Source organism: Nyctereutes procyonoides, unplaced genomic scaffold (assembly GCF_905146905.1).
Source record: "Nyctereutes procyonoides isolate TBG_1078 unplaced genomic scaffold, NYPRO_anot_genome, whole genome shotgun sequence".
Lineage (NCBI taxonomy): Eukaryota > Metazoa > Chordata > Mammalia > Carnivora > Canidae > Nyctereutes > Nyctereutes procyonoides.
This window is the reverse complement of record NW_026575049.1, coordinates 1,182,304-1,196,563: the sequence shown is the minus strand read 5'-3', so window position 1 is coordinate 1,196,563 and position 14,260 is coordinate 1,182,304. Positions and strand designations below refer to the sequence as shown.

General features: G+C 55.0%; 2 protein-coding genes across 2 annotated transcripts; one reads left to right on the top strand and one right to left on the bottom strand.

Annotated features, from left to right (window-relative positions):
• Positions 1-2,021: 2,021 nt before the first annotated feature.
• On the bottom strand, positions 2,022-4,624 carry GPR182 (G protein-coupled receptor 182). The gene is made up of 2 exons (XM_055328904.1): positions 4,494-4,624; positions 2,022-3,591 (listed from the first exon to the last, which is right to left on the bottom strand). The coding sequence occupies exon 2, from the start codon at positions 3,501-3,503 to the stop codon at positions 2,355-2,357; it is 1,149 nt and encodes a 382-aa protein (XP_055184879.1). The 5' UTR covers positions 3,504-3,591; positions 4,494-4,624; the 3' UTR covers positions 2,022-2,354.
• Positions 4,625-12,772: 8,148 nt separating this feature from the next.
• On the top strand, positions 12,773-13,808 carry LOC129511561 (retinol dehydrogenase 16-like). Its single transcript, XM_055328372.1, has 3 exons — positions 12,773-13,085; positions 13,488-13,584; positions 13,637-13,808. Exons 1-3 carry the CDS (start codon positions 12,773-12,775, stop codon positions 13,806-13,808), a joined length of 582 nt encoding a protein of 193 aa, XP_055184347.1.
• Positions 13,809-14,260: the final 452 nt, after the last annotated feature.

The following is a 14,260-nucleotide window of genomic DNA, read 5'->3' as shown; positions in this document are numbered from 1 at the left end:
GCTCAGCAGGTGCCAGGATTCTTTTTCTTTTCTTTTCTTTTCTTTTTTAAGGATTTTTATTTATTTGAGAGAGAGCAAGCACGAGTGGAGAGGAAGGACAGAGGGAGAGGGAGAAGCAGACTCCTTGCTGAACAGGGATCCAGACTCAGGGCTTGATCCCAGGATCCTGGGATCATGACCTGAGCCAAAGGCAACCGCTTAACCGACTGAGCCACCAGGCGTCCCCGATGCCAAGATTCTTTCAGGTAGCACAGTTTCCTTTCCTGTAGCTGGAATTCCCCAGGTTTAACCTGTTGACCTGTTTTTAGTGGCAAATCAAGTCAATAACCCACCCTTTCCAGGGGAAGCCACCCCGAGGGGATCTTGGGTTGGCCCAGAGAGTAGTGGACTCTGCTCCTATCTAGGTGGACTCGAGGTCCGGCCTCAGATGGTCCTGCCAGCACCACGAGGTTGACAACAAATGTAACTCCGCAGAGAAGGAGGTAGACCTCAGAAGTTGGGGTGTGACGTGGGCCATGTGCTCTCAGCCCCTGGCCAGGCTGGTGTCTGTCAGTGCTCGGTGAGCGCTGAGTGGAGGAGCAGCCTTGCTGTAGTCAGCAGAGCTGGGCCTCTGTCCTCCCAAGGCCCTAAGGAGGCATTCATGCGGCCTAGGGTTGTAACCCACTGCCAGAGAAATCAGAAGAGTGAGCCCCTGGGGGGCTGGCCTCTGAGGCAACCTGGATGTGACACGTGTGACACTGGATTCCCTTTAGGAAACTTCTGGAGCCTAAAGTCAATGGAGGGAGTGGTAAGGACATTCGATTATGGCTTGGTTTTTATATGAGCACAAAGGAGGAATGTCTGTAGTGCATCTTCTGTGTTGCTGGGTTAAGCCCTTACCGCAACCCCAAGTCACACCCCGGACTGTCCTGGTTGAAAAAGCCTTCGGCTCTGTGCCACAGAGCAGCTGTGTATCGCTTGAGACCCTTTCAGATTGGGGTCCAGTGAGCAAGATTGTCGGGGCCTCTCCCCCTGTGCTCCTGACAAACGGGCACATGCGCTATCGGAGCACATGTTTAATGCATCTGATGAATACGGTTTCAGATTTCTAAGAACAGAGGGGACGGCGCCCCAGATCAGTGAGTGGTTACTCCCAGTGAAACATTCCAGAAATACCGCGTCCAGAAATATCAGGACAGAGGTTCCCAGTGCTTACATTCACAAACCCTTCATTCTCCACAGGTGGGATTAGGAGGCCAAGGACTTGGAACTAGTGGGCTGGGGCCTGTTCATAGGTTTTTCCTTCCTGGACATGCTCTTAGGTTCCCAAACTGATAAATGAGTATTTTCCAGAAGACCTACTCATTAACCTGAAGACTTCTTTTCTTATCTATAGGACAAGTATGACTAGAAGTAAGTGGCTGGATGGGAAAATTAATGGAAAGACCCTGGCCAGGGAGGATGAAGTTGAAGGGTCAGGAATGACTTGGAATACCGGAGCTCTGCCCTGTGACTGGCTCAGAAATTTCTACCTCCCCATCCCGTGCAGGGACAAGGGCTGAGGGACAGAGCATGTGTCAGGGCCTGCTGCTGGCCGTCCCAAGGTCTGCTCTCAGATGGATGTCCCTTGATGTTTGCCCACGATCTGGAGAGAAAGGGAGGGATGGTGCATCTCTGAGAGTATCTCTTCCTGGGAGTCTGGAAATGTCCTAGATCTGAAGGCGGGGGCAGGTGGGCTGTGAGGAGCGTGGACTGTGGGCTGGCCCCTCTGCTTCGTGGGGAGGGAAGCGGGATGGATGAAGGGGAGAGGATCTGGGTGGGGGCAAAGGGCGGGACCCAGCCCTGTGCTTCACTCCCTCCGTTTACCATGTCACTGAGGATGCTAGGGAATGTCCTGCGTCGCCTCCTGGTTCCTCAGCCTCTGACCCCTTGTCCCCCCAGCCTGCGCAGTGTGCTGGGGCGTCGGCAAGTGCACAAACACAAAAGGAAAGCTGTGTGAGGTCCCTGCGGAGCACACTCTTTCGGGCCAGGGTGGCTGTTGAAATGAGTGCGTCGGTTTCTGCCGGCGTCTCTTTGGCCTGTCCCGGCTGGAAGTACAGATTTTGGAAGGAGCCAGAGTCGTGGCTGTCTGGGTAATTTATTTCACCATGTTCCCGGGGACCGGGACACCCAGCGGACGCCACCAAAGGCCTGTTCCCTGCTGTTCCCCGCCGCCTCGCCTCCCCATCTCCATTTCTTGGGATGGACACACTCAAGGTCGACCAGGAGTGTTGGGACCCTTCCCCCGCCCCCGGCCCTCACCTCGGGCCTCCAGCTCTCTACCCCCCTGGGAGCTGGGCTCTCCGGGCCTCCTGGGAGACCCTAGGGGGGGGGGGCTAGTTCGGCCCCCCGGGGTGGGCCTGGGCGCCGGCTGCAGTGGGCTGGGTGCCCTCCTTGGTGATGACGATGGAGTGCTGGGTGGAGGAGGAGGAGGAGGAGGAGGAAGCGCGCCTGTCCTCCCGGGCCCGGGCCTTGGGCAGGTAATGGACCACGGCGCTCAGCAGCTGCTCCCGGAACCTGGGGCTCAGGAAGTTGTAGAGCAGGGGGTTGAGCACGCAGTGGAGCATGGCGAAGCAGTCGATGATGTCATAGAAGAAGTAGAGCAGGTGCACCAGGTAGCAGTGGAGGGACACATGCGTGCCGTGCAGTGTGAGCAGCAGCAGCGTGGCGTGGTAGGGCAGCCAGCACGCGGCGAAGGCGCCCAGGTAGGCGCACACCAGCAGGCAGTGGCGCCGGCCCTCGGGCCGCCCGGCGCGGCGCAGGCGGCAGGCCGTCAGCACGTTGAAGAGCACCATGAGCGGGAAGGGCAGCAGGAAGCCCAGCACGCTGGTGGACAGCGCCACGGCCAGGGCCCACGCGCTGTAGGCCTCGAAGGGCGCCATGAACAGGCACACGGGCTCCGCGCCGTCCAGCAGCTGCATGTGCGCCACCTCGGGCAGCGGGAGCACGGCCGACAGCAGCCAGACCCCCGCGCACACGGCCCGGCGCAGCCGCTGCTGCCGGGGCTGTGGGCTGGGGGCCGCCAGGCTGACATAGCGGTCGACGCTCAGGCACAGCAGGAAGAAGATGCTGCTGTACATGTTGGCGAAGTAGAAGTAGTGCGTGAAGCGGCAGGAGAAGCCGCCCCAGAGCCAGGTGTAGTCCAGCGCGACCTCCAGCATCCACACGGGCAGGGACAGCACGATGCCCAGGTCCGCCACGGCCATGTGCAGCGCGTACAGGCTGAGCAGGCCCCGGCCCGCGCGCCGCCAGCTGACGCCGATCACCACCACGTTCTCCAGCAGCCCCACCACGAAGATGGCCAGGTACAGCACGAACAGCGTCACTTGCTTCGCGTCCTCCCTGAGCTCCACGTGGCACTCGGGCAGGGTGTGGTTGAAGAAGTAGAGCAGCTCGTCCCAGTTGCGGATCTCCCCAGGGTCGCCGGTGGGCGCCGAGGTGACGGCCCCCGGGGGCGCAGGCCCCGCGTCCTCCCGGGCGGGCATCGGGCCGACACACCCCGAAAGCCGCCTGGCTGGCGTCTCAAGTCCCTGGGCCACAGGGGCCGGGAGGCTTTGGGAAGCGATTCTGGGTCTGAAGAGGCGACAGAGGGATTCATGACTTTTTATTTTTTCAAAAATATGTATTTATTTGAGAGGGAGAGAGAACACACATAGTGGAGAGGCACAGAGAGAGAAGCAGGCCAGGTGGGGCTCGATCCCAGGACCCCCAGGGTCATGCCCTGGGCCAAAGGCAGACGCTCAACCGCTGAGCCACCCAGGTGTCCCTTTTTTAAGTTGTTTTTTTTTTTTAAGATTTAATTTATCCATTCAGGAGCAACACACAGAGAGAGGCAGAGACATAGGCAGAGGGAAGGGCAGGGCTCGGGACTCGATCCCAGGGCCCCAGATCACGCCCTGAGCCAAAGGCAGTCCCCCCACCACTGAGCTCCCCAGGCGTCCCAGGAGGGGGAGTTTAAACATTTAGATGTGGGACCCCTGGGTGGCTCAGCGGTTTAGCGCCCGCCTTTGGCCCAGGGTGTGATCCTGGAGTCCCGGGATTGAGTCCCATGTCGGGCTCTCTGCGTGGAGCCTGCTTCTCCCTCTGCCTGTGTCTCTCTGTCTCTCAAAAATAAATAAATAAAATCTTTAAAAAATAATAAAAAAAAATAAACATTCAGACGGTGGGAAATAGTACGCGGCGCCCTGGCCGGCTTTGCCCCCAGCCAGGCGCCCCGGTAGCTCCAGCCACAGGCTGGTTCCGTTCTCCACTTCTCTCCTGGTGCTTCACCCCTTGGCCCTTTGACATGGGCCTTCCTAGGAAGTCTTACTCTCTCTCATTTGGGCTATGGATGTGGGACACACATGCACGCACACGCACACACACATGCTCGCACCCCCCCCCCATTTTATCCCTGAGGACATAAGTGGCTCATGCATGAAAGCCAGTTGTCCTCAGGCTCAGATTCCCTTCTCTCCTGAGAGGGAGACACCCACCTGCCTTTCTGCCCGGAGTGCTTCTGGTCCCTGCAGGGTCGTCTGGGCTGCTGGGGAGCTGCGAGGAGACTGGAGGGACCGTGGCCGTGGGCCTGGCTTGCCTGTGGGCTTCAGGGCCGTCCTTCTCATCCGGAAAGCAGTATCACTGGCTGAGGCTCTGTGGGAGAGGGTCAGGGTTTTTCCTGCCTTCCCCCAATCCAGATAGAGGGGAAGTCACAGGAGATGACCCAGTGTGCCTGTGGCAGGGAGGAGTCCGGGCTGCAAGCATTGAAAACCCAGACTCCTGACTCACTAGCTACGTGAATGTCCGTCCTTCAGCCTCAGCTCTCTCCTCTGCAAAATGGGACAGTAACGTCCACTAATGGGGGTGTTGGGAGAATCCAGTGGGCCACAAAGTGAAGTGCTCAGCACAGGGCCAGGCCTGTGCTAAGTGCTTTCCGTGCATGTGTTTTCCACTTCCAGCGGGCTTGGAATCCCACTCCCCTGTCTGTCGATTCCAACGAAAGCAGAACTGGATGGGGCGGGCAGGCTAAAATAAATCTGAAAGTCATCCACGCTTTCAGCCACCCTGCCCTTCCCAACTGGCTCGCACCCGCCCCTTGCCGGTCTCCCGGCCTGCACTTGGGCTCTGAGGGGGAATTGAGAGAGAGGGAGGGAAGACTGAACGGGGTGGGCTGGGGAGGAGGGCTGGGCTGAGCTTCAGGGAGTCTCCTAGATGCGGAGAGGGAAGCAGCATGAGGTGTGGCCAAGAATGGTCCAGAGAACCTTAAAAAAAAAAAAAAAAAAAAAGAATAGTCCAGAGAGGGGCGCCTGGGTGGCTCAGTGGTTGAGCATCTGCCTTGGGCCCAGGGCGTGGTCCTGGGGTCCCGGGATCGAGTCCCTCATCGGGCTCCCTGCCTGGAGCCTGCTGCTCCCTCTGCCTGTGTCTCTGCCTCTCTGTGTCTCTCATGAACAAAGAAATAAAATCTCAAAAAATAAGGAAAAAAAAAAAAGAATTTACTGGAGAGAGACAGACACCAAGTTTCTCTCTCCTTCCAAGCCACAGGGTAAGGCACAGGGCCGGTGGATTTGTGTGGTGGGGAACACCTGGTGTCAGCAGAGCTTCCTGCTTCTCAGAGCACTTCTGCCTCAGTTAATCATTGGATCCCTGAGATACCCGGTGGGGACAAGGAGGGGCTTTCTTATCCTCTGTGAAGCCCAGAGAGGTCACCTCTCACACAGGCCACACGGTGCAGACGGCAGAGCCACCTGGCACCAGGCCCATGTTCTGTGGGCTGCAGGGCGAGGCTGCAGAGGACCAGGGGTGCACGTCTCATTGCGGTAGAGTGCCCGTACCAGTATCAACCGGCTCAAAGCATACAGTTCAGTGGCTTTTGGTACCTTCACTTCGTTGTGTAACCACCGCCTCTGTGTAGGTGCTCACACTTTCATCGCCCCAAAGGAAAACCCCACACCCATCAAGTACTCCCTATTGCCCTCTTCCCCCAGCCCCTGGCAATGCCTATTCTGCTTTCATCTCTGGGGATTTACCTCTTAGGGATATTTAATATAGATGGAATCATACAATGTGTGACCTTGGTGTCTGTTTTCTTTTTCACTTGCACAATGTTTGTGAGCCTCATCAATGCTGTAGCATGTGTCTGTACTTCATTACTCTTCACAGCTAAGCAATATTCCATCGTGTGGCTATGCCACCTTTTGTGTATCCATTCAGGGATGGGATTTTTTTTAAGGTTTGCTAATTAGTTTTTTATTGTAGTGAAATAAACATAACATCAAATTTACCATTTTAGCTATTTTTTTTAAAAAGATTTTGTTTGTTTGAGAGGGACAGAAAGCATGAGCAGGGGCAGAGGGAGAGGGGGAAGCAGGTTACCCACTGAGCAGGGAGCCTGACGTAGGGCTGGATCCCAGGACCCTGAGATCATGACCTGAGCTGAAGGCAGACACTTAACCCACTGAGCCACTCAGCTGCCCCCATTTTAGCTATTTTAATTTTTTTAAAGATTTTATTTATTTATTTATTCATGAGAGACAGAGAGAGAGAGAGAGAGAGAGAGACAGGCAGAGGGAGAGGCAGAGGGAAAAGCAGGCCCCATGCAGGGACCCCAACGTGGGACTCGATCCCGGGTCTCCAGGATCATGCCCCAGGCTGAAGGCAGGTGCCAAACCGTTGAGCTACCTGGGCTGCCCTATTTTTAATTTTACAGTTCAGTAGCATTAAGTAAGGGCTGCCTGGCTGGCTCAATTGGTAGAGCATATGCAACTCCTGATCTTAGGGTCATGAATTCGAGCCCTACTCTGGGCACAGAGATTACTTAAATAAATAATAAAATAACTATGTTCACATTGTTGCGCAACCATCACCACCAGCCATCTCCATGAGAGGGGATGTTTTTACCTTTGCAGTTTTCTTAAGGCCTCCTCTAGGAAAACTGTCTCTCTACTCGCAACACTTCTGACACCAAACATGTAGGGTTTTCCCCTCCATACTAACCAATTTCCCGACCCCTGGGCACAAAGTGGGTGTCCTAAAATCTATCATTTCTGACACCAACCGGAAGTTACTGTCAGATTCCACAGGTCTAAGGACTGGGTCTCACAGGATGGTTCTCACTTTAGATGCCAGTCACAAACGACAGGTCCCCAAGGCACCCACACTTCTGTCCAACGGGGTTACAAAGTTCCCACAATCCCCCCACCTCAGCTTCAGTAATTTGCTGGAGTGGTTCACAAAACTCAGGGAAACTCAGGGCAAACATTTACTTTGTTTATTGTAGAGGATGCAAATGAACAGCCAGATAAAGAGGTATAGTTGTGAGGTTGGGAAGGGTCCCACCCAAGCTTTGTCCCCATGGAGCTGGGGTACATAGGCCTCCCGGCATGGAGATACGTTCACCAGCCCAGATCTCTGAAGCTCATAGTTTAGGAATTTTTATGGCTACTTCGGTACATAAGCATGATCTATTATTAGTTTAATCTCTAGTCTCTGACCTCTCCCCGGAGGACAGGAGGTGAGGTTGGAAGTTCTAAGCTTCTAATCAAGGCTCGGTCTTTCTGGGAACCAGTCCCCATCCTGAAGCCATCTAGGAAATTTTCTAAGGGATTTAGGAACTCAGGGAGCAGATGTGTTTCTTATTATGTCACACTTCTACCCAAACGTCAGACCCGGCCTTGATCAAGAAATCTGTCATGATGAGCTATGATGATGATGTAAAATGTGGTTTACTTTGATTTTTTCCAGACAGTTCTACTCTCTCTCTCTCTTTAGGATCTCGATTTCTATCCTATGGGTATTGTTTTTCAATAGGGAGCCTTCTGAGAATTCTCACTTCCTTCTCCATGCCTTTGACCCATGCAGGTGGAGGCTCTACTAGACCAAGCACCCTCCAGGAAGACCCTCGTTCTGTGTCTCTCTTCTCTCTACACATTCTGGCTCAAGGCCATTTTCATTCCTCTCAAGACTGCATTTTAGCAGCTCATGTCTCCTGGGTCTCAATCTTTCACCCCCGGACCTTCTCCCCCGTCATTGAGACATCACTCCCCGTGGCCTCATCTCCACCTGCTCCCGGGCCCCCCTCCCCCACCTCACTGAATTCGAATTTGCAGCAGGAGGAAATGACAGTGGCGCCTCCTGGCAGAGGCACAGAGGGAAAGCTGCTCCCTCAGGAAGCAATAAGTGACAGCTCTGCAGTTTTCATGTGGTGTTTTTCTTTGGAGGGAGGAGGTGTGCAGCTGGAAAGAGAGATTGGAAGGAAGGGAAAGACAGAGGGGGCAGGACCCAGGCTTCTTGCCAACCTGAGCAGGAGGGGGGGTGGCAAATAGCTTTGCTCCAAGTAACAGGAACAGCAGCAGCAAAACAATTCCTGGAAATTTGCTCTTTCTCCTTCCTACCCCCCTCTAACTTTTTTTTCAAAAACTGTAGACAAGACATTGTTATCAACAATCAGAAAGGAAGGAAGGTACCAGGGAGGAGTTATTGGAGACACAGATAAAAGCAGCAGCTTCCCAGGGTCAGGTGGGGGCCAAGGGCTTGTGCCTGGACCCTGGAGGGAGGGGCTGGGCGGGCTGTCCCAGGAATCCCCCCACTTGGCCGGCCTGCACGGCCGTGGACCCTCCTTCGTGTGTGGAGGGCAGGTGGATTGTGGGCTGGTTTAGGCTGAGAGGAGCTTGGCAACCACGGTACTTCCATCCCCAGCCTAGCTTCCAGGAGGTCACGAGGGCAGAAGCCACGTCCAGCCACAGAAGTCATTCTGCCCTCCTGCGCCAGCTTCCCCACACCTCGTCTGCCCAACAGCACCAGATAAAGGGCTCCCCGGCTTCCCAAAGAAGGATGTGGTCCCGCGGGCCTGTCCTTGGTTCTGCTCAGCTCTTTCCTGCTTGCGCACTCTTCTCTGAGCCACGGTGGCGGTAACACTAGTCTGGGGGCCAGACCTGGCTTTGGCACCTTGTTCCCCCACTTGGTAGCCATGTGACCTTGTGCAACCACCTTGCTTTCTGAGTCTCAGTTTCTTTATTTGCAAAGTGAGGATAAGGGTTATTGTATGGGATGCGTGAGATGAGATGTGTGCAGTGCCCGGCATAAGCATGTCCCTTTCCCACTGTTTGGGAATGAGGAAGAAGAGATCCCTTCTTGTGGAATTACCCTGAGATACCTGTCCTTAGTCTCACCACGATGAGCCATTTTCCTCTGAAATGGATGGACACTGGCTTCCTCTTCTATTTAGTTGTCTGGTGTTGTGTTTCTTTTTTCTTTTTTTTAATTTTTAATTTTTTTTTTTTGTGTTGTGTTTCTTACGTAGAAGGTCAAGAACATCCCGGTGCCACTAAGAACTACCACAAAAGAGATGTAGTAATACTAATAGTAAACATTCATTGCATACTTATCATTTACCAGGCATGCTTTCGAGGTGCTTGATATGTACCACCTCATTTCTTTCTTTTAAAATTTTATTTAAATTCAATTAATTAACGTGTAATGTATTACTGGATTCATCGGTAGGGGTCAGTGATTCATCAGTCTTATATGATCCCCAGTGCTCATTACACCACGTGCCCTCCTTAATGCCCATCACCCAGTTACCCTGTCCCCCCACACCCTCCCCTCCAGCAACCCTCAGTTTATTTCCTCTGGAAAAGAGTCTCTTATGCTTCATCTCCTTCTCTGATTTCATCTTGTTTTACTTTTTCCTCTCTTCCCTTATGATCCTCTGTTTTGTTTCTTAAATTTCATATATAAGTAAGATCGTATGGTAACTGTCTTTTCTGACTGACTTATTTCATTCAGCGTAATATCCTCTAGTTCCATCCACATCTTTGCAAATGGCAAGGTTTCATTTTTGATGGCTGAGTAATATTCCAGTGTGTGTGTGTGTGTGTGTGTGTGTGTGTGTGTGTGTGTGTGTGTATACCATCTTCTTTATCCATTCATCTGTTGATGGACCTCTGGGCTCTTTCCATAGTTTGGCTGTCGTGTACCACCTCATCTAATCCCCATAACAGCTTAACGAGGTGGCCACCATCATAGACAAGGTCTCTATCACATCAGGAGGCACAGAGAGGTTAAACAACTTGCCTGAGTCCCACTGCTAGTATTTCAGTAAGCCCTTATTACAGGGATTCTTGACCTGGATTCTTGGCACCTAATGGCTTTAGGTGGTCTGTGAACGCCCCAAAAAGTATATTCAAAATCCCATATGTTGTGTTAAGTCACTTTTATGGGGCAGAGTTTTCTTAGATTCTCAAAAGGGTCCATGATGTCCAAAGTGTTAAAAATGACTGCCCTCATGGGCAGCCCACGTGGCTCAGCGGTTTAGTGCCGCCTTCAGCCCAGGGCCTGATCCTGGAGACCTGGGATTGAGTCCCATGTCAGGCCCCCTGCATGGAGCCTGCTTCTCCCTCTGCCTGTGTTTCTGCCTCTCTCTCTCTCTGTGTATGTCTCTCATGAATAAATAAATAAATCTTAAAAAAAAAAGAAAGCATCTCTCATGGATGGGGCTGGGATAAAAAAAAAAGTGGGGTATGGCCTACACTTCCATGGAAGGGACTGAGCCTTTGGAATTCAGGGAAATTTCTTGAGTGAGGGCAAAGTCCCCTTTGGGGGACAGCCCATTGGGATGACCTGGGCGGGGGTTGAGAAAGTGCAGGTGAATTGTCTTTGCCTCCACAAGATGAAGGACAACTGTTTCCTCCCTGTGATTTCCCAAGAGAGTGTATGTGGAGGTGTGCAAGGTCAGTGCAAGGAAGAGAGGCTTGGAGAGACCGCAGGCTGAAGACCCCCTGGGAAACTGGCTCGGCTCTTCCTGGCTCTGCAATTTCCTATCCATCTCCTGGCTTCTGTTCCTCCCTCAGGAGCCCCCCACTTCCTGGTTTCTGTCACCTCCTCCCGGGGGCCTCTGTCCATGTGCTGATGGTCCCTTGCTGACTCTAGATTTATTCAGTTTCTACTAACCTTTGTCGAGCACCTAACATGCTGGGCAGAAAGGAGTCCTGAGTTCTCCAGTGTTTCTGGAGGCCTCCACTTCCTAGGGCTGCAGCCTGATGACATCACAGGGGTTCTTGGACTCCCCGAGAGCCGGAGTTGAGAGGACTCACGAGATCCTCCTGAGTCTCGCCGTCGGGGTGAAGAAGAGGGAATGGAGGCTGTGGGGACTCTCAGATGGTCGGCCAACGTGAGAACCGCAGGTGACAATGGAGAGCAAAGCGGGGTGCGGCAGAGTCACCTACGTCCACACGCATTCATCTCGCGGGCCGCGGGGCGCTGGCTGGTGCCGGAAGCCGGGGTCCCTGCCGGGCGCGGCCTCAAGGCTCCAGGCGTCCGCGTCCGCGCGGAGTGAGGTCCACCCGCTTCACTGGCATGAAGCCATCGCTTCAGCCTTCTCCTGGAGCTTCCGGATCTCCACCGTTTCTCTTCCCCCAAACAGTGATGATCCAGCCATGCTGCAGGCCCTTGGGGACAGGTGTTCAAGAGGTTGGGACCACAGCTAGATGTCTTTTCCAGAGTGTCCGGAGCTGTGCAACAGCGAGGTGGCTGATTTCTGCGCGTGCTTTCTGAGGGACACCAACACTGACGCCTCCTGAGGGGCCTTGCCTCAGGGCCAGGAAGAGGGCAGGAGAGCCACGTGGACCAAGAGGCCCAAGGAAGCCAACCTCAGTATCCCTCTGAGCCTCCCATGACTCCCCGCCCTCCCAGGCCTCTTTTCTGGGAGAGGCCCAGTGTGTGAGGGCAGGGACGAGCGCCCAACCCTGTCAGAGGACGCTGGGGTGCCCTGAGGAAGGCTCCCCAGCCCCAGCCCTGTGCGCCTCCTCTTGTGAAGTGCTGGCCTCTGCGTCAGCCTGAAGCCCCCCCACGCACAGCCTGTGTCCACCTCGGGGCCTCCTTGTTTAGTCTGCCGGGGGCAGCTTCGGCGCCCTGCCCACCCCCCCAGACACGGCCGCGGCCACGTGTGGGATTCTAGACGTGGGGGGCGGGATGCAAGCACCACCCAGGGCTGGGGACAGGCCATCTCCACGGAGCAGGGGGTGGCGACTGCTGAGACCCACTTGGCCAAGCGCTTCCTCTCGACCCTCCCGGCAACCGGGAGCAGCCTCTGTGCTGCTGTGCCCACCCCGTCCACCCCCCACCCCCCACCCCGTCCCTTCTCTCCTTTCTCCACCTCTGGGGGCAGGTACCCCATTAGTTTCTAAACACTGGTCTGCCCCAGAGGCCCTCTACAGCGGGAGGGGACCTTGTGCTCTTTGCCTTCTTCTCCCCTAGAGAGGCCGCCAGTGACTTAGATTTCTGAGACGTGAACCCCGTATCCTGAGCTGGATGAGGAAGCCCAGGCTCAGGGAACATGCTGAATGCAAACATGTCTTGAATCAAAGCGCATCTCCCTCCTAAGAGCCTTCCTGAGCTTGGGAATATGAAGTTTGCATGTTAGCAGACAAGTGAGGCAGTCCTAAACCTGGAACCCAGAGCAGCGTGACCTGTGTCGCTCAGCCTGCAGCCACAGGGACACAGCAGAATGCAGTGATAGGGCTGGGGAGCACTGCTGGTAGGCATGTTTTCTTTCTGGGCAGGATTTGGGATTTTCAAGGGCCTGTGTCAGCACTTATAAAAGTAGTCAAAGAGCAGACAGGTCGGGGAGAGGAAAAAATGTTCCAGACGGATAGTGACCAGGAGGGAAATTAGATTTCATGCCAGGGGGCCCGGAGGCCAGACTGCCTTCACAGTCATCTGGATTGAGGAGGCCACAGACTTTTCTGATCGCAGCCTGTCATCTGTCCCCTGCGAGGCCATGTGGTGGTCCCTGGCGGTCCTCGTGGGCCTGTACTACCTCCTGCGCTGGTACCGGGAGAGACAGGTGGTGAGCCACCTCCAGGACAAGTACGTCTTCATCATGGGCTGTGACTCGGGCTTTGGGAACCTGCTGGCCAGGCAGCTGGACCTGCGAGGCTTGAGGGTGCTGGCTGCATGTCTGACGGAGAAGGGGGCCCAGCAGCTGAGAAGCCAGACATCAGACAGGCTGGACACGGTGATCCTGGATGTCACCAAGACAGAGAGCATCTTGGCGGCCGCCCAGTGGGTGGAGGAGCGTGTGGGGGACAGAGGTATGGCCCAGATTCATTTGTGTCTCCTTATTGATTCTCTCTATGCAAGGGTGACCTCTCTTCTGCTAAGTGGGAAGATTCCCAGGGTGTTTTTCAGAACCTGAAGTCATATGAGCTTTCTTCGCCTCACGCGGCTCATCATCAGAGCCTCTTCTCTCTCCCCTGCTCCTCACCTCGAGACCTTGGAGTTCAGGAGTTTTGGGGAGAATGTGCCCTGAGGAGCATTTGCCCTCCCAGAATTCTTCTTTTCAGTGTCCCCTCTCTCTCAGCACAAGTTCTGGGTTTCTTGATGCTGAGGGATTAGGCAGGCTCACTTTCTGGAGGAGGAGCTGAGATGGGGGACCCCGCCTGGAGGCTTGCATTGGTGGCCGGGGACTAGGCTGGGGTCAGTCTTGCTCTCAGCACTTCAACAATACCTCGTGGTTCGCTACAAAATCGTTTCCTACCTTGTATCCCCCGCATTCAGTACACATCAGGTCTTGGTAAACGGCTTTGTTGTGTTTGTCCGCGAGGCCCCTGAAGCCCTGGCCCCTCTGCCTGTCTGCTTGCAGGAGGGAGCTCACCTACTTCGGGGTGAGGGTAGCTGTGATCGAGCCTGGTTACTTCAGCACTAACGTGACCAACCCTGAGAAGATTTCCAGGGGCTTCCAGGAGACATGGGACCGGCTGAGCCCGGAGGTCAGGGAGGCCTATGGGGAGGAGTTCCTGGCCTCTGGTGAGTGAGCTGCGGCACTGGGGAGAGGAGAGCAAACCGGGCCCATCACTAGCGCCTCCTACAGACTCGGGACCCCCCTCCAGGCCGCGAGTCACCTACACAGTGGGGCCATCCTGTGGTCCCGTGTGGTCAGCTGGTGACCTCAGGGCAGATCCAGGCTTGCTAGACCTGGAGACGGCGCTTTCCCCTAATGCCCTCGTCATTTAAGGGAGGAAAGTGAAGCCAGAGCGGGGGAGACACGCACGGACCCCTGGCAAGCTGGCGGTAGAAGAGCTGGTTTTCGGGGGCTGAGATTTCTGGGGCGTGTGGCCACCTCAGTGTCTGCAGAGCACGTCTGCGCAGGGGTAGGGCCCAGGGGCCGAGCGCCGGAGTGTTCCCTGGTGGGAGGCGGGACGCCGACGCCCTGGGATGGAGTCCCGTGCCAGGTCCCCGCTGAAGGCAGGGTCGTGTCTCTACTGTC

Excerpts from the sequence above, each read along its gene's own strand:
- GPR182 (XM_055328904.1), bottom strand. The coding sequence starts at position 3,503 with ATGCCCGCCCGGGAGGACGCGGGGCCTGCGCCCCCGGGGGCCGTCACC.
- LOC129511561 (XM_055328372.1), top strand. The coding sequence starts at position 12,773 with ATGTGGTGGTCCCTGGCGGTCCTCGTGGGCCTGTACTACCTCCTGCGC. Across the intron at positions 13,086-13,487 it reads GGAGCGTGTGGGGGACAGAG|CACTTCAACAATACCTCGTG; the intron begins GTATGGCCCAGA and ends TCTTGCTCTCAG. Across the intron at positions 13,585-13,636 it reads TTGGTAAACGGCTTTGTTGT|GAGGGAGCTCACCTACTTCG; the intron begins GTTTGTCCGCGA and ends GTCTGCTTGCAG.